Source organism: Anas platyrhynchos, chromosome 28, assembly GCF_047663525.1.
Source record: "Anas platyrhynchos isolate ZD024472 breed Pekin duck chromosome 28, IASCAAS_PekinDuck_T2T, whole genome shotgun sequence".
Lineage (NCBI taxonomy): Eukaryota > Metazoa > Chordata > Aves > Anseriformes > Anatidae > Anas > Anas platyrhynchos.
The window spans coordinates 5,716,330-5,735,941 of NC_092614.1; the positions used below are offsets into that span (position 1 = coordinate 5,716,330).

The 19,612-nt window shown below is 43.6% G+C and overlaps 1 protein-coding gene across 1 annotated transcript in view; it reads right to left on the reverse strand.

Moving 5' to 3' along the window:
- NSF (N-ethylmaleimide sensitive factor, vesicle fusing ATPase) overlaps positions 1-19,612 on the reverse strand; it is an 80,029-nt gene that overhangs the window by 52,151 nt on the left and 8,266 nt on the right. The window contains exons 2-7 of the mRNA XM_038168731.2: positions 15,460-15,545; positions 9,926-10,025; positions 7,194-7,233; positions 3,071-3,237; positions 1,605-1,712; positions 896-971 (exon numbers count right to left, since the gene is read on the reverse strand). Coding sequence (XP_038024659.2) covers positions 896-971; positions 1,605-1,712; positions 3,071-3,237; positions 7,194-7,233; positions 9,926-10,025; positions 15,460-15,545 — 577 coding nt within the window. The remainder of the gene's footprint in view (positions 1-895; positions 972-1,604; positions 1,713-3,070; positions 3,238-7,193; positions 7,234-9,925; positions 10,026-15,459; positions 15,546-19,612) is intronic.

Genomic DNA, 19,612 nt, shown 5'->3' on the forward strand with positions numbered 1-19,612 from the left:
ATGTGCAAGCGGTTAATATAAATCTCACATAATAAAAATGCTGTGCTTTATTTTGCAGCTGTCATCGATTTCTGAAGAGCAGGATTTTCAGAAGTCAAGAAAAATGAAGTGCTCTTCCGAAGCTACCTTCTAGCATCTTTTTAAGGTTCTCCTTGGAGAAGGGATCTCATTAGAGATGGGACTGTCAGAAGCTTTGCACTCATTCTGAAATGTTTGCTTCTCGTTCAAAAAAGTTCTCACTTTCCCTTTTCTCTACAGTTTAAAGTTAAACAGGTGTTGGCTTGTTAGTGTTCCTAAAAATATAATTCTTTGATGTTTAAAACAGTTAAAACATTTCAACTAGCTGCTGTATTTCAGTGGAAGTCCTGGTCCATGATGCCTCTCTAATTCACCCTTATGAGTCCAGAGCAATCAGGCTTACCTCCTCTCTTCTGACGTAATTTGTTGAGAGACAGACGATAACAATGGACACCTTTCTCCTTGCATCACTGTGTATTTCAGATACGCCATGGCAATAAGCATGGCAAGAGGCCTGCAGAACTGCCCTAGCCCCTCAGCCAGCTGTGGAGCTACATAGTGGGCTGACAGTGGCTTCCATACAGCCCCTGCTAGAAGCAGCAGTCTGTAGGAAGGACAGCACCTTCTCAGCGCAGTTGGTTCCCATAGGCACCTGGCCACGTACTAACTGCATTCTAAAGGATCTGTGAAAGGTTCCTAGGGGATCAAGTACAATCATCTGCTACAAGACATTTTAAGATGCAGTTTTCAATATATTAGGTCAACTCATATAATAGGAAGAAACAAACTTTTGGTATACAAGTCCTTGAGGCCTGAAAAGCAGCAAACTTCAAGCAGTACAAGCAGTACTTGTCTCTTTGGATAAAGATGCACTTACCGATCAAATTGAGAGAGGAGTTCTCAGCTTTTTCAAAGGCCACTTGACTATTTCCAAGAACCAAACCAATCTCAATCTGAAAAAAGGGAAAAAACAAATAGTTAAATTTAAGCTATTAGACTCAACTTCAGATTCTTCTTCAGTATCTCCATGCAGATCTCAGCAGGAAAGAAACAGCTGAAAGAGCTCTAGTACAAAAGTTTTTGGAAGGAATGTGAAATACCAACACATCCTCTAAAAGCAATTTTATTAAAAATTATTTAACTCTGAATGCAGTACTTCATTGGGTATAAGTTGGCTTTTTTAACTTGTTTGTTTAATTCATAACCAACTGTTTTATTTCAGCAATATCTAGCAAGAGAAAAAAAATATGTGCACAGTGTACAAAAGAAAAATCAAAACTCAACCAACAGTTGTTCTTCTCAAGAGAGAAGGTTTCCACAAATTAGCATATAATGTCCAAAACATACTCATATCTCACCCAGCTCTGCACTTTAGTGGGTGCAACTCTAAGCTCCCAACTACACAAGCACACGAGACTGCATGAAACTGAAGACACTCATCTTCTCCAAGGAAAAAGCAGCAGCCAGATGGAACCAAAATAACTTCTCCACATGCGAGTAACCTCAGTTCCTCATTGTAGCAACACCTGCTCCATACTTGAGCCTCTGCAAACCCTAGGGAATGAACATGAATCCTGCGTCCCTACCTTTTGTTTTTTACTTGCTCCAGACTCTCCTTTGAGGATGCTGGGATCCATACCTTCCATGTCCTTTACCACCAGGCCAAAAAGTTTGTCATTAAAATTGAACACAAGCTGTGGAAAGAAGAAACAGAAGTTGATTTTAAGTAATTAAAATGCTAATAAGATTTTGACAAAGCTGCTAAGATATGAAGAGAAAAAAGCTTGAGGACAAAGCTTACCACCCCACAAATTCTACTTCTTTTTATTCTGTAAAGGTTGGGCATACTGAACATGTCCTTTTCATGTCCCATACTTACGGATTACAGAACAAAAAAAGCACACCATGAAGTCAAGTGGAAAAATACAAAGAATTGCCTTCTTCCAAGAAAAAACTTCTTTTCCTTTCTTTGCTGCAAGAACAAATTAGCTCAAATCTTTTTGATGTTTCATTTTTCAGTTTGACAAGGATACCTCAAAAACAACGCTAGAGTGGCACTGGACAGAATGAACTTTAAGACAAGTAACAGAATGAACATTACGAGAAGCGGGGTCCCATCACATCGAAAAGAGCATGCTGTTTCCTTTCCTCCAAGGTTACATTTCCAACTGATTTAAGATTCAGGCCCTGCATGTTGCAAAATACCACCACAGAAAGCCCTCAATCTGTCCTGAGAATGTGACAAACCAGAGGCTATCGCAGAATAACCCTTTACCGAAAGGGTTGTTAGACATTGGAACGGGCTGCCCAGGGAAATGGTGGAGTCACCATCCCTGGAAGTCTTTAAAAGACGTTTAGATGTAGAGCTTAGGGATATGGTTTAGTGGGGACTGTTAGCGTTAGGTCAGAGGTTGGACTCGATGATCTTGAGGTCTCTTCCAACCTAGAAATTCTGTGATTCTGTGAAGTTCTTAGGGGCAGAAACCCATCTGCTACAGAGCTGAGAGGCTCTATTAAAGGGATTTCTGAAAACTGATGTTCCTAAGTCAAATGTTTCACGCCTATCTTACCACTGGAAGCTGTAGAGCAGTAATGAACGTTACAATAAAATACACTGCACACCAAAGATGCTATGGAGAATTAATTAAAGCTGGCATTCATTTCTGATTTTGTATATAAGGAAGACAAAAGTCACTTCTCAAAAGATTCCAGGAGCTGCCATGCTTATAGCCAACCAGGCTAAGGTGCAGGGAGAACCCAGGTTTCTCAAGCCTCCCGATTTTCTTCACAAAGATACATTTATTTAGGTAAGAAAAAGGCAGATTTTAAACCACTCTGCTTCTGCTTTCAGTGAAAATCATGATGGTTCAACGTTTAAGAAGATACCAATTACACAATAAACAATTTCTGCTTCTTAGCTGACCTCTGCAGCTGAAGTCTAATTACTTAGATACTCTTCAGTATTTTATACCATTGCTTATACAAGCACTTAATGTTACTTAAGATCTTTTTAGCCTTTAAAAGAAAGAACAGAACCAAAAGAAAATCACACCTGCTGGCCTATTGAAAAGGCTTGGCTGTTGAACTGCTGGATGAATTCTGCAGCCATCTTGTCTGTGTCATAGGGGTTGGAGTCAATGTTCTTCTTCTGCAGAAAATCTATCTCAACCGTCATCGTACCAATACACTGCTTCGCCTTGTCGAAAGTATATAAGGAAACTGTAAAAATAAAAATATATAAAAATATTTTTAAAAACACATTTCATAAAGCAAGGTCTCCCCACAATCTATTAAATATGCTATAGGTTTAGCAGTGTTATGTTCTTCCATTCTGAATGATTTTTTCCAATTCTGAATGATTATTTCATAAAATTGAATATCCCATTTCAGATAGAAAATCTCATTTCTCTTGCATCCTCCTTCTACTACAAGAGCAAAACTACAGCGAATTTATCTCTACTGAGAATCCCTGCATTTCTTTAAAGTCTCTAATAATGTCCTTTGAAACAGCTCAAACATGAGCCTTGGGGATAAGGATAGTGAAAGCAAGTTCACACACACTGTAGAACCACAATAGCCTCAGCATGTAAGACTTTGGAAGATATCTTAAGAAAGCCCAAAGGAAGTGTGTCTTACCTGAAAAAGCAACAACCAGAGGTCATAATTGTTTTCCAGTAGCAAGAGATTGACTATCTTGTCTGCAGACTAGGTGGCAGAAATTTAAATTATATTACTGCACTTGAACCTGCAGATAAATTAGCAGGCTTCTACAGCCCAGAATGAGGCACCACCCAGCCTTCCTCTCTGACACAGGGAACAACTCCTGCCCCTGAGACACACTTGGGCCCATCCTAGCTTTCACCAGGACACCTCCGGCAATCCAGAACCAACTGAACAGCCCTTGGATGTAGGCAGAAAGCAAAGTGACAAAGTTACTTTGCTGCCATTGCCAACTGCCTCCAGTCCCCGCAGCTCTCAAGTTACATCAGGTCAAAACCAGGAGGACACTTGGGATCATTGCTGCTAGAGGAAGAAGGATAAAAGGAAAGAAGAGCACAGCTCACGTCAGGGCTACTGCCTCAACAGAGGCAATTAGAAAGGCAGGATCTCACAAAGCAGGCACTCCTAATAACTCACAAAGGACGGAAGCAGTTTCTCCAGAACACTGAAGTATATTACAGGCTTGCTTTGAATCTGGAGAACAAAGTCCTGTCTGCTACAGAAGTCACAGCTAAAGTAAAGCAGTAGGAGGCGAATAAGGAACATGCACCTCTCGCAGGGCTTGCTGTACCCCATCATACCTCTCAGCAACAGAATGGTTCCAGTCAAATCCTGCAGACTTCTGGGAAGATGGCAGGTTAACATCCGTACCCACCATGCTATGAGACAGGACACACAAGGAAAAGAACCTGCCTCTTGCTTAAGATGAAACCAGAAGACACATCGGTCATCACAGCACACACATTTAACAGCCTTCCTGGCACACAAGGCCATCTTGGAATGAGCTACCAAAGAAGCTACCTTCTGGGAAACTGGGTGAAGAAGAAACACTAAACCCCTTCCTGAACTGAGGTGTCTTTAATAGCTTGGTAAGGGATATGGCAGCAGGGCAATCACATAAGCCACTGCTGAAGAGGGAGAGCCGTGGGTCCTGTGAGGGAGCACTGGGGGCTTTCCCTTTGGGTCACTGCAGGGCGCTGACTTCCCTTCACCCGCCTCACCTCACCCCACAGCCTCGTCAAAAAAAAGTTTCAGGACAGAACACACCAGAACCAAGGTGTCAGCAGGCCAGGGGCAGTCCTCACAGCGAGGACTGAGTGCTGGGGAGGCCTGGGACAGAGGAGAACCCCGCTGCGGCCCTGTCAGCACCTCCAACACGACACAGGAGCTGGCAAAGCCGAGCTGCACTAAAGCCAGACGCCAGCCCCCACCTCAGGGGCTCAGCACCGAGTCCCCTTTCCCCAAAGGCGCTGTTTTGAGATCCGCTCACCTGGGAAGCCCGGGGGGCTCAGCAGCACCATCCCACTAAGCACAAGACTGCACCTTGAAGTACAGCTCTCACCTCATCGGGGGAACAAGACAGAAAGGGAGCCCTGGGGAGTCACTCATTTCCTGAATGTCTCCCTATCTGCAGAACAGCTTTACAGATCCTTTACACTCAGTTACTCAGCAGGCAGCCATGTGACATTGTCACCCTGCTTGAAATTACTTCAGTTTTTTAAAAAACAAAACACATTCCCACAGGGTTTGTAAGTTTCTAGCAGGGTCTTGTACAAGTCCAATCACAAATCTGTTCTAACAACTGATCGTGCTAAATATTAGTGTTCATTTTCCCAAGTAATTTTCATATCAAAAAGCATTTATCTGTAAGCCAGCTGGCACACATTACTGATCAACAAACAAACAAGGGTGAGAAAGAAGTTAATCCTGAGTCTGCCCCCAACCTCAAGAAAATAAAAGGGGGGTGATTCTTCAGTGTAAAAAAAAAAAAACCAACTTTGCTACCAAAAAAAAAACAACACCACACAACTTCAAAACAAGACCTATGAGGCATGTTGTACACAGGGGCAAACAGACCCACTCCAGCTTGTCACTCCAGAAAGGGATTGACAGAGTTCATACTGCTCACCCAAGTAATGATCCATCCCCATGACCTCGCTGAGACCAAAGGAGCTGGGAAACTGACCAGACAAGGGTGAGCCTCCCAAACTGCTTCACATCCACAGCTTTACCAGAGGTAACTGTGTGCAAGCGAAGGACAGAGCACGCAAGAGATACAAATCAGCCTCTTTGAACATTAGCAAAGAGGCATCAGGCTCCATTAAAACCTGAGCAGCGGAATACACATCTTCAGTTTGCATGAACTCAAGATGCAGCCCTCTCCCTTCATCACAACGCAGAATCCTTCACTTCTTGTCAAAACTGGCATCATGGCATCCTTGAGCAGAAAGGCATTTACTGCTTAACATGTTCAAAAGGGGAGTGACAGCAAGAAGCTATAGATTTCAGCCTTCTTGTGGACGGTCTGTCCATGAGCTGAGCATCAAACACAGACACACAGACAATACCAATCAGGCACCAAGCAAACACAAAACAATTAAAAGACTCAGGGCTCTCAAAAGCACTGTTCTGCAGCACTGGCCTGTGGGTGGCATACCTTAAGCGTAACTTGCACGAGGAGACATCCTCTTTTTATTTATTTTTAAAAAAGCAGCTGCACTCTGCAGCTGAATTTGCATATGTGTTCTGACAGAGTCATTTATATTTCTGGTACAGTGAAGGACCTTTGACCTGAAAGGCATTTGTTTAATAAAGTGCCTAAGCATACAGGAACTACGCACACTGGTCTCAATTTTGCAGCCTCCTGATCAAGAAACACTGAAGAAAACACAGAAGTGTAAATGCCACCCTCATCACTGACAGGCAGAAAACACTCTTGCCTCCCACATTCCTGCAAGAGCTCAGGTAAAACAGGAAGGCAAGAAACTCTGTAAATGAGTATGTACAAACACCAACATTCAAATGACTCTGCATGAGAAATACACTGCTCTTACTAGTCGCCTGACAGGCACACCGTGGTGTTTTCCTGCACAGGGTCATGGTTTCCTGCACTCCAGCATGCTTGACACTGACATTAAGAAAACCAGCATTATCTTTTGAGATTATATTCATATGTTGATGATCTGGAGGCTCTCCCTTAAGCAATATTCCTGTCAGTATCAGTGAAAACATCAGTGCTATTCACAAATCTCATCATGCCAGCAAATCCAGAGCAGACTGCTGGCCTTTGACAGCTCTTAAAACTTCCCCATTCTCAAAGTTTAGGTGCAAAGAATATCCTCAACTACATCATCAGCTTTCTGCTAGCTGGTAAGCGTTCTCCAAAGCCACAAGGACAGACTACCCAGCGTACATGTTCAACGTTCACATCTGTGGGGACACTGACGTTCCATACAGAGGTAAACTGGCAGATGTTTGAAGATAAGTCAAAATACTTGTCTAGGTTTTGCAAATTTTAAGAGACAGGAAGCCTGCAGACACAGAGGCAATTCCCTCTGACCAACGAGGGCCACGTGTTACTTGAAGAAAGGTTGAAGGTCTGGGATTTTCCACCTCAGTTTCACTTCAGTATGGAAGCACAGAATCCATTTTGATCACGCTGCAGTCTGACTTACCGTCTATCTCTTGTCCAATGGAAAGTCCAGCCCATTTTCTCTGTAAGAACAAGACAAACTTCAGAAACCTTGTCTTTCAATAGAACACATCTACTCAAAGCCAGCATCCTTACTTATCAAAACAGCTCCCACCTCCCCACCATGACAACCCTAAGGAGAAAAAAGGACAGAACCAGACCTTATAAAGACCCTCAAATTAACAGGAAACAAGTCAAAATAAAGGAATCATTTCTACTAATAATTCTATTTTCCGATCTTGGGAGGTGATCCTGTCCCATTTCCTTCATATTATTAATCACCCCACTGTCTTGGATGTTAAAGTTATCGTATAGGATGTTTTAGAGTTTTTTGTGGGTTATTTTTGTTGTTGTTGAGGGCTTTTTTGGTTGGTTGGTGTTTGGTTTTTTGTTTTGTTTGTTTTTTTGACATTCTTCTTCTTTCCTACTAAAACTCCGTTGATGATCAATCACAGAAGAGGTAGCACAACAGGCAAGAAAGGCTACTTGTGAATTATTTTAAAAGCTTACACGTAAAGAGTAGTTGCAGGAAATTGTTACAATGTGAAGTTATAACTTTAAAAAATTATTTTTTTTTCAGAGAACTAGTAAGAATGGAGCTGTTCAAAACCATTAGCTTCCTTCAAACTCCTCTAAAAAGATTTGTGCAGTGCAGAACTACATGAGAACTGGGAAATGGTTCAGTAACTACGTGACGTGAAAATCCATGACCTTTACAATGCCAGAAGTTACTGTTCAGTAATTGCAAAAATGGTATTTTTGCAATGCTTCTTGTGATACAGGCTGGCTAGTGTGCATTTACAGTCCACGTTCCAGACAACGCAGTATTCACTATCTCTTAAATATCTCAACCTTAGAGAGGCACGAATCACAAAAGTATGTAAGTATCATTATACAAGGCTCTGCCAAAATTGCGTTTAAAATGTTGTTCTTCATGGTCATTTACATTTGACTTTTTATCCTGGATGGAACAAGTCCGGTAGAAGGCGTAAATGACTTTAAAAAAAAAGAAAAACTCCCCCATGCTTCCTCTCCAATATGTTCACAGTTCAAAAGTGGAGTTAGGCTTAAGGAAATAATTCCCTTGGCTAACAGGGATTGACCTGTTAGCACCAAAGCATAGAACAGGAAGTTTTATGTGCTGGTATTCCTGAGAAAGTAAAAACAAACTATGTTTCCATACTTAATCACATTCTTTACAGCGTTTAACTGCACACCAGTACTCCTGTGATTCTTGGGCTTTGCTTGAACCCTCCAAGTTAAGGCTATCACCAGCTTTTGGAACAGGAAGGAAAGCTAAATTCAGATAGAATTACTGTTTTGGATGTCACTGTGGCAAGAGATACAGCTCAATCCCTGTGTTCACCTTTCTGCTAGGAAGTTTGTCATCACCGCACCGCCCCTCATCTTTTGCTCTCTCCAGTATACAAAATTTTCCATAGTTCTTACTATTTCAGCTTGAGAGTTCAGTTTATTACAATCTGAAGGTGGTCATGAACTTCATGTATGTAACAAATGCAGACCAGACTTCCTTAAGGTTCTCAGAGCCTCAGTGTCCATTACGTGACCCTCCACGAATACATGAGATGGGACTTAAGTTTGCATTTTCTGTAACACTGGCTGCAGTTATCCAAAGGTTTAACAAATCCTGGAAGTTAAACCCCAGCACTAAGAACACTCAAGCAGAATATACATCTACCAGCAGCTGTAACGCCTACTAGCAGGGGCGCTTTTTAGGGGCAAGCAAACTACCTCATACCTTTGCAGAGCTTTCTCATATCAACAATATCAACCAGAATCTAAGAAAAAAATCAATTCTAGACTACAAATACATTTATTTCAGCTCTGTGATACAAATAACTTCTACTGATAGCTGGTTTTCAGTTTTGGCATCATAAATCTTAACTGGACATATGGTAACTTAACATTCTCTGCACCCACTCATCCGGACAAATTTGAATTTGAACAACACGTCAAAAAGCAAAAAGTAGTTTTGGGGCCTATGCCAAGTCATCTGTTGAGGAAAAAAGTCTGTCTGCAGCACAGACACTCAGCAGAGACTCAGCTTCTAGACTAGTTACTAGCAGACAAATACAAAAGCATTAAGCCAGTGACCGTGTTTGTTGCTGTTCTGTATTATGCAACTCACTGTGTAAGTCAGTTGATGGCTACAAGATTAATTTTTCTACTTAGAAGTTAATTGTATCAATTATTTATTCTAAGCAGTAAGTTAACATGCAGTAACTTGACTTAATTAAGAAAGAGGTGAATAGTTAAATCTATTTTATGCATTTAATTGCATATCTCCTCTAGAAATCCTAACACTCAACATAGTCAAGAAAACTTCCTGCAGGTCTTTGAAAGAAAAACACAGCAAAGAAAACCCTCTAAAACAAAAGAAAACCAGAGAATAATTCAAAACCAATAGATGACATTGCTTATGCTTTTCTTTTTGAAAGTTTCTGGTGGGTTTTAAAAAGATTAAATTATACCTTTTCCAGTATTTTCCAGAATATGCTAAACATACAAATGAATATAAACAACCTCGCTTCAGCTATAGTAAATGCCTCTCTGAACTTTTGCTTTCAGAAATCAAATTTGCAGTACACATTTACGGAGGCATCTCCCTCCAATTAGTCTAGCTCTCCTCAATCCAAAACGCAAAAGACATTTTGCTTATTCTCCAGGAAAACAGTAAGTCAAACCAGGCAGTACCTGGGGCAAGCTGAACGCGATGCTGCCAGGAACAACAGAGGGATGGGTTCTCAGCGTGAAAACGTATTTGTGGTTGGGAGAAGTCTTCACAACAACATGTCTAGAAGAGAGAACAATATTTTACTCCAATATATATCCCTGTGCATTCTCCCAGTGCTAGGAGAATTCAAAAGAGATGAGCCAGCTTATGCCTGGTCCTGTAACAGGAAAAAAAATAAAGGCTAATAATTACTATTTAAATTCCCCCACCAGTAGCCTTTTACTTCAGGAATTGCTCTGTACAAACATGATAGAACCAAACCATAACCACAAAGACAAAGGCTGTTATATTTAAAATCAACACCAGGTTCACATCTAAAGCATATAACACCAAAACGGTAAGATTTTACCCCAACACAAGTTAATACATGTATATATGTCCCAGCTGAAATTTTCATATGAAATAGATGCAAAGCCTATAAAAGGATCTTAGTACATCGGTTAGAAGTTTGAACGCTGAAAAAAATAGAAGCAAGTCCTGTACTAAAGTAAAATCCAATAGGCACTGAGGTTGTCCCTCCCATTTGCTAGGACCTACAGATCCTTGCACAGGACCTGAAGACCAGGAACACTACTGGTAAAACAGAACAATACAAACAAACCACCAGAAGCAGACACAGAGGCAACAACTGCACATACCTGTCTGTCACTCTCAAAGGCTAAGCCACCAGGAAGGGAAATACCCAAAACCCATGCCTGATAGCTCTTACCATATGATAGGCAGACTTCCTTTTGGCACACGAAAGCAAAAGGAAAGGAAGATGGGATTTGTGTGCGCTGGCAGCAGGGGCAATGGCCAAATCAGGTTTGTTCCTTGCAGCCACCTGCAGTTCGACAACCCGCAGGAGGCACAAGGCCACTGACTGCTGTGACCTGTGGTGTCCCCTCTTATCCACGAGCATCTTATCCACGGTTAGAGGCAGAGGGCTAGACAGATCACGCTAACAGCCAAAGCCTGTGCTCCCAGCCATCCTCCCATCCTCCAGTGAACATGCTACACACACACACACACGCTCCACATATCTTCATTTGCACACGCAGTGACTCCAGCACCATCCAAAAGCAGATCTGCACATACATACGTTGGCTACACTGCACATGCACGACAGCTTCAGCCACGTGGAGAAAGTACGCAGTCCTCTGAGACTAGAGGAAATGTGTGGCCTGCAGACCAGGATGACCAGCCATCACTAGCTTTAGTGCGCACACAGGGCAGCTCGCGAAACCTTGCAGGAATTTCTGCACTGGTGGCACAACAGGGTAAGAAAACATTAGAAATGCAGCGGTAGGTTTGAGCCTGCTCCATCAGGCAGACAAGTGATTTGGTTCTTTACTGGTTCTGGCCCTAAGTCACCCACTGGTGCCCCATCCCCAGCGGTAGGGATGTGTGCCCTTCCCCATTTCCTCCTGCCCCAAGCTTAAACCCAGAAACCCGTTAGGTAGTTTGGTTCTTTGCAAGTCTTAACAAGGGAGAAAAAGACATTTAAGGTGGCTTCGTGGTGATCATGGAAGCCTTCAGAGGACTGGAAGAAAGTCGATGTTGCTCCTATCCTCAAGAAGGGCAAGGAGGAGGATCCAAGGAACTAGAAGGCTGGTCAGCCTCGCCTTACACCTGGGAAGGTGATGGGGCAACTAATCCTGGAAACCAAACGTACTGAAAGGCAAGAAAGCAACTGGGTGTAGTCACCATGAATTTACAAAGTGGAAATCTGTCCTCACCAGCTTCAGACCAGGCACTGGCCGTGTACCCCAGGTGCCCATACCAGGGCCAACACCATCTCAAAGCTACCTTAAACCTGGGTGACAGGACAGAGCATCCCCCCTAGCGGGTCTGCAGATGGCACAAAACCAGGAGGACAGCCTGACCCACCTGGTGGCTGTGCTCCCACTCAGCAGGGCTTCATCTGGAGACGTGGGCTGACACAGACACCACGGAGTCCAACCAAAGGAAACGCAAAGTCCTGCAGCATCACGGAGTGGGGCCAACTGGCCAGGAAGCAGCTTTGCAGGCAAGGGGCTGGGATCCTGGCACCCGGGCTGAGCACGAGCCAGCACCGTGCCCTTGCAGCACCGATGACCGCCAGCAGGTTGGGCTGCTGTAGAAGAGTGCTGCCAGCAGGCCAAGGGCGACCATGCTTCCGTATGTTGCTCCAAGGGCAGTTTTGTTTTAAATTTGTAATACGAAATAGATACTGCGTTCAGCTCTGGGGCCTCCAGCACAAGGAGGACATGGACCTACCAGAACGAGTCCAGAGGAGGGCCATGAAGATGAGCAAAGGGCTGAGCACTTGTGCTGCAGAGACAGGGTGATGGTGTTGGGGGTGTGCAGCCTGCAGAAGGGAAGGCTCCAGGGAGAGCTTATGGCAGCCTTCCTGTACCTAAAGGGGGCTGGGGAGGGACCCTTTTCAGGGAGTGTGGTGATAGAACAAGGAGGAATGGCTTTAAACTGAAAGAGAGGAGATTCAGATTAGGTATAAGGAAGAACTTATTTCCTATGAGGGCAGTGAGGCCCTGGCCCTCACAAAAACCTCTCCCAGCACACTGGACAGCACAGCCTGACAGAGGTCAAACAGATGTCCAGAAAGGGAAAAAAAAAAAAAAAAAAAAAAGAGAGAGAGAAAAAGGAAAAATAAATCGGCTTTCTAGAAAAAAAAAAAAACACTATAGCCAAATAATAAGATTAGAAAAGGTCAAATCCTGACAGACTCTTCAAGAACAGCCACATCTCAGCGACAGCAGAAGCAGAGAGTTTCCCACAGACTGCAAACAACTGAAGTATTAAGAACATTCAAAATATGGCAACAGCAGGAAAATGAAAATGCACTTTCCAACATTGACGTTCACCAAGAAGAAGCCTGGAGAGCTCACAGAGACTCGTGGGGGAAATCTACACCTCTTTAACAGCTTCTGCTTATAACCTAATAAAAGGAGTAATGAGTCACCAGGGCCTGCTATTTCCCAAGAGCTCTGATGGATGAAATTGCTGCTCTAATTCTCAGGCAAAGCCTTGCCTGAAACCATCAGCACCAAAGCACGACTGTAATGCAGGTTCTTAAGGGCTCCCAGGGAATACCACCACTCAGTAAGCCTGCTGGCCAGGCTGAGCAAGCCAACAGAAACTGTAACAGGTAACAACTAATGGACACGCAGGTTAATATTATGGTGGTGAAGAAAGAACACGGCTCTTGTACAGGAGAGGATACCTTGCACATCTTTGTAAAGAACCCGATGAGCATCTTAAGAATTCAGTAAGTGAATGTTGTTACAGGCATCCTTTTCCGGTGGATGACAGAAACACATGCAAATTATCCAGCAAGGTTCTTCAACCCAGATAACTAAACTGGCATGAGATAATAGGAATGGTTTCCCCATATACAAGACAGGAATAAAAGTAAGAATAGTCAGTTGTCAATGGGAAAAAAAAAAAAAAAAAAAGCCATTCACATAAAACACCCTGGCCTCCTCCCAGACTGCTGTCCCATTCACTGTCCGGTTGCTTTCAGCATCTGCTTCTCTCTTCAAAATACTTCTGGAGTCCTCAGGAGAGAAGTATGTCACAGTAACATCAGACAGCGCCACTTACCAAACCAGCAATGCGACTACAGCAATGCATTGCATCCCGTGAACTCCTGCGTCATAAAATCATGATTCATACTTCCCCAAAACACAGGGTGTGGAAAATGAAGCGTGAAAATATCTACAGTGGCATCCTGGGGATAAACCATCTCACTGATCTAAAGTCAGGGTCTCTAGACCATGAGCACCAAACCTAAGTGTGAAAACAAAGCCTTTCGTGCAGCTGTTAGCAAAAAATAATAATAATCTCTGCAGCCAGTCATGGTTAGGGCAATACAAACCCAAACTGCTGACAGCACGCACAGTACTGCAGCAGATCTTAAGGATGGTCTTGCCCAGTATATCTGCAATGCAGCAGAATGACTACATCTTTCAGTAGTAGCTGAATGCTGAGATGTTTCTCTGTACTCTAGTCTTATACTTTTCCAAACAATTTATAGCATCTGTTCACAACCAAACATATGCTGCTTTCTTCATAAGCCCCAATTTCTAGAAATAGGCAGCTCTCCTGGGGAGAATCAGCTCAGTCAGAACTGCGGCCAGCCTGCTTACCAAGCAAGTCTCAGGATACCACTGCCTGCACGCTTGGATAATGAGAGGGGGTTCTCAGACTGAAAGGAAAACAGCTGGCTGCTGCAGGCCTGGAAGCTGGGTCCTTCTAGGACATCCACACTTCAGGAAATTATGATTTTTATAATGTACGAGGTACAATGCTCAGTTCAAGTATTTTTCCAAGTCCATTACTTTGAAAAAGAAAATCTACTTGGGGAAAAACATCATTTGAAGAGAGCAGCACACCGCTATCTTCAAGCAGACACTTTTGCCTGCTTCCAACTAAAAGTTTTGCTGTTTTGGGAGTGAGGTGGTTTGTGTTCATTTGACACTGCAGGTGGGGTTGTGCAACCACAGTTCTGTTGAGCAGCAGGAGGCCAGGCCAGCTCCGTGCAATGCAGGAGCTCTCCAGGGTAGCAGCACAGCTGACTGACAGCACAGAGGCAAGGCTGCAAACGCAGGGCCCCTGCGCTCCCTGCAGTTCACAGCCACTCATTTTCCACCCTTAGCAGAATTTATCTGGGCCATGTATTTTATGCTAAAGCCCAAAGTATATCATAATCATTTGTTAAACATCGTTTCCCATTTTAAAAATCCAAGCCCTTTAGCCTCCTACTATGTGTGATGCTCCCTCTTTCAGCTGATACTAATTACTTGTCTGCAATCTGCATTCGGAAGTCCTTTAGAGAGCCACCTCGCTGCTGCAGCAAAACAAGGGAACTGAGTATTCAAATTGGCTTCCTTCAGTGCAAAGCCCTTCTGTACATTCCATGCTGAAAAATTAATGTGTTTTCTGCCTTTCTCAGAAAAGTAAAGCCCAGACTCAGCTTCTATCACTCACACAGACTCGTAATTAAAGTATCCAAATTGCTGTGCCCACACTCTGGTTGTCTTGCCCTGTTATTCTTGTGCATGCAAACCCCTAGAATAAGAGATGGTTTCTGCTGACACTACTCAGTACCCCAGTATGATGGGGAAGCAGGAAGATGCCCCTAGTAACACAATTAAACGATAATCTATTTGAATATTACCCATTAGCTCAAATATTCTAACTATGTAACAGCAACAACAGAAAAAAAAAAAAAAGTCTACAAAGGCCTGAATTCCTTCACTAAGAAGTGTTTATAGTTACTTAAGCAGCTCCAGTTCCCAAGCTGGAAACATTTCACAGAAAATAACATTTTTTAATATCTCCGTTGCTGATAAAGAGGCACATCCAAAGTTTTGTTTTCTAAAGGTACAGAACTTTTGTCAATTAACTAACTGTATTTAAATTCCCAAACGTGAAATTCCATTTCACCTCCACCCAAATTATGAAAACAATCCCTTTTTGGTTAAAAGTTGAAAGAGCAACGCCGCACACTTACTGTCCAGATGGGAAGTCCTTCTCATTCACCACAGCACAGTTTGTTACTGACAGCTCATCGGTGGGACACCTCGCTGCTTGCATAGACTATGAGAAAGAGAGGGAAGGGGAAAAAAAATAAAGTAAATATCACCATTGTATTTTTCTCCTTTACTAAGGCAAGCGTCAAAGCTTCTGTAAACCCATAAAACACAAACTGGTCTCACGAGTACTGACGTACTGTGAGGGCATAGTCCGCCACCACTGATAAGTTCCTCTTTCTCTTCATGGTTTCTCCAAATTCTTCTGATTGACAAAGAGGGTTGTAACCAAGACCTTTGCATTAGAGTCTAGTATACCCAATATTTCAGGAAAAATACCAAAAAAAATACCTAGGAGAAAGCCTGCAAGGCAAATGATGTTATCTTGCTAATGAACCCTGGTGTTCATGGAGCTTCCATGAACCTTGCAGCCTGCCAGAAGGTAGCGAAGTGCTCTCTGGCAGATGTTTCTTGCCAGGTAACACCACCCTGGGGCTTTCTGAAAGCTGGTACAACACAGCAGCTGCTGGCAGAGCCCTACAAGCCTGGGTAACCCCATCTCACACTGCTGTGCTGGGTTAGAGGTGCACAATGTGGGGAAAAGAGGGCAGAATGAAGATGCTACTTTCCTGCTTCCCTCACATTACTCAGCAAACTAAGATCTGAAACCTCCATGCTGGATGTATGCACTTAGTGCAGCACAGGGCATCGCTGAAAGGCTGCAGGAAGGCTTAGTTCTGAGCCAGCTGCTCCCCAGCTCCACTCAATCTCCATAAAACTCCTCTACAAATGCATCAAGATGCAAATGATATTTCCTACTCTATAAGAAACATTACAGATCAGTAATAAATAGAAGAAAATTAAGTTAGGCTGCCAGCTCCAGCCTATCGCTACTTAAATATTATTGCAACAAATTTTGTGGGGGTGTATACCCCCCAGCCGTTTTTGTTTAAGTCAAAGGAGCAGTCCTATTTCAAGAGACTATGTTCAGCTTTTTCCTCTACTTTTACAAGGGGATCAGCAGCTAAAATAACCTGATAGCCAATACTCTGCTGCCCCAGCCCAAGAAAGCACCTCGGCAGGGTGGCCAAGGAGCACAAAAGAGAAACCTCACCCCCTTCCTACATCCCCAGCCCCATTTGCTTCTGCAGAAATATGCCAGAGAACAATGGCTGAAAGATCAAAATTGAGCTCAAAATGCCTCTAGAAATAGAAGAAACGATGGAAAGAGTGAGATCTCTATTGTTAGCTACAGAGTGAAATTTTTAATGCAGAGCAAACCTAAATTTGACTGCCCAGGATGTCTTTTTATTTTATTTTTTTATTTTTTTTAAATTAGAGTCAAAGCCCAACTATTTGCCAAATACAAATTTGCAGCCAGGGTAACAGAAACCATTTGCCAGTGACAGCTTACTGCTAAGGGCAATCTGAAACGGGTTTTCTCTCAAGATACCCTTAAATCCACACACACGTGCCTTGCTGATTCCCCACGCATTGCCATCCTGCTCAGCCTTCACCCCCACAGTCCTCTGAGCCACTTGAGAACTGAATCACAAAAAATTTTTCTCCACGTGTATTGGAGCAAGCATACCCTGCAACAGATCAGCTTTTTATGTAACAATGCAACTCTTCTAGAGCATTTGCTATTTAGAAATGAATTAATTCATTATTTTTACTGAGTAATGCCTAGTTGCCCTTGACATATGTGACAACAGAAAATAAATCTGTTTTCAGCCTTGAAATCATTTTATCTACCAGAATCTGAAGTGTAGTAAGAGACTTTAATTAAATATTCTTGTAATAAAAAATCGTGGATATCAGTGGACTTCTGAAATACACATCCTGCCTGTTAAGGCTCATCACCTGCAAAAGCATTCACTGCTTTATCAGTTCACCTTTCATTTGCGAGGGGACTATTTTCCGAAGAGCATGCCCTGATAAATGCATTAGGTAGGATATTTCTGGAGAAAACCATCCACAGAGCTCCTGGATTAAGCCTTTTTACAGCACTAGTACTCAAATGCGTTTTTAATCCTGGCTGACAAACTGCTTCCTACACGAACCACGAGCGCCTGGCAGAGCTGCCACTCCTCTGCGTTATTTCTGTCCGCCTCTCAGAACGTGCAAGCTTTGCTTTAAGGACCTGCATAAATATAAAGGAATGCATTTCAAATCCAGCACCAAGTGTTCCTTTCCCCAGCTGGACAACACGACAGATGCGTGGCAAACCCGAGCTTCTTCTGCAGCAGTACCAGCACGGCCCATGGCAGCCATCCCAGCGCCTCCTCCTGCGCTCGCCACAAGCCCGTTTCTCCCTTAGCACTGACCACCATCTCCCGCTGTACCCAGCAGCTTCGCTGTGCTCCCAGCTCTGCAGTTCGTACCCTCCACAAGCTACAAAACGATTTCAGAAAACTTCATTATGTTATCAATACACAAGCGTTTTTAGCACCACGCAGCTCGCACAAGAAAAGGATGTCGCTCAACCGAAGCAGATTTTCCTGAGTGTCCAAGGGACAATTTGAGGAAATCCGGCCACGTAGAAGACAACTAAACCAAAAAGCACCCAGAGAGGACGGAGGAACACACAGTTCCAGAGGCCTCCTCGTACCTCCCCACTCATATCCTCAGCACCATTACAGGGGCACTTGCCTGTCCAGCAATCGAGGAAGGATGTGGGTACTGGCAGCTCCTGTGTAGGGTTTCTGGCATAAAGGCACGAGTCCAGGGCGTTACAGGAGCTGCTGGAGCCCAGCGGGCTGCCCTGTGCTATAGTGGCAGTGCTGTCAGGGAACACTTGGAGCTCTCACAGTTTGGGTGCCCCCAGCACAAGCTGAAGGCCGTGCCTTTCCCCAGCACCACCCAGCAGCAAACAGAGGGAGCAAAATCCCTGCAAGTATGTTTAGGAAACCTTCAAGTATATTTACACAAGCCCTTTTTAAGCTAGTTAGTAGGTTACTGCTAGGAACTAGTCAAGACAACATGAATCTCAGTTCCAGCAAGGCACCAGAGCTGATCTTGCAGCAGAAAGAAAACGGCACCTGTTGCACGCCACGGCTGTCAACGCTGGCTTGAAGGTGACCCACATACATCTTCCCAGGTCCCGTGCCCACAACAGACACTTATCAGGCTTAAAGGAGCAAGAGAAGTCTTCTCCGCCTCCAGCTGCTGCTCTGATTTATCCAGGGAGAGGACTCCAAGGACAGGGAAGCTCCGTGGAGGTGACTCCAGTTCGAGGCGGTGCCTCCTTCCTGAAGCATCCATCACCCCCTACGGTACTGCAGTACCGGCCGCCAAACCGTACCTATGCAGAGCTCTACTCCAATAACACCCCTGTTTGCCAAGAGAAAAATGTGACTGCACAACGCATTGATAAATCTTATGCAGAAAGACAGACACAAAGGACCTCACCCTCGGATTTCTGACACAGCAGCAATGTTGCCTCTATTCCTCTGCCACTGATGCTAGCCATGAAGATGCAGCACTGGGAGGCTCAATGATCCTGACATGTTTTACTTTTACAAAGTAAAACTTACCCCAAAGAACAAATAGCTTTCTAACCGAAGTGAATACCACGATGTCTGATCTTTCAGAGACTGGTTTTCAAAGTTGCACTGATTGCAGTTTTCCTCGAGTAAAACGTGACACTGAGCTGTCCTTGTCTTTTGGGAGAGCTCAGCCCAGAAAGCAATGTGAAGTTATTTGGGTATTTTCATGCATAGATAAAAATGCCTCTTCTCATCCTGAATTGCAAGACCAGCATCCTAAGCAAAAACAAAGCACTGCACTAACTGGGAAAGAGAATGAATAATAAGATCTCTGGAATATTACAGAAGAGTAGCGTGGGTGAGCACAGAGCACAAAAAATATGGTTAATATTTGTGAATTGTTAAGGCTGATGATAGAGGAAGCTAAAGAAAAACATGTTTCCCATTACTCAGACCCCACAGGAGGTTAAGTTGGCGGTACACAATAGCAGTGAGCTACTACCTGGCAGTTGTTGGCGAAAACGTTAAATGCTAAGGCAAAGATGCTCTTCATTTGAAACGGCTTAACTCATTTAACGTTCTAATCCTAACCAGGGGATTATGAAACAGCTTCTGAAGCTGAGGCAGGTTTTGCTCTCTGCACTAG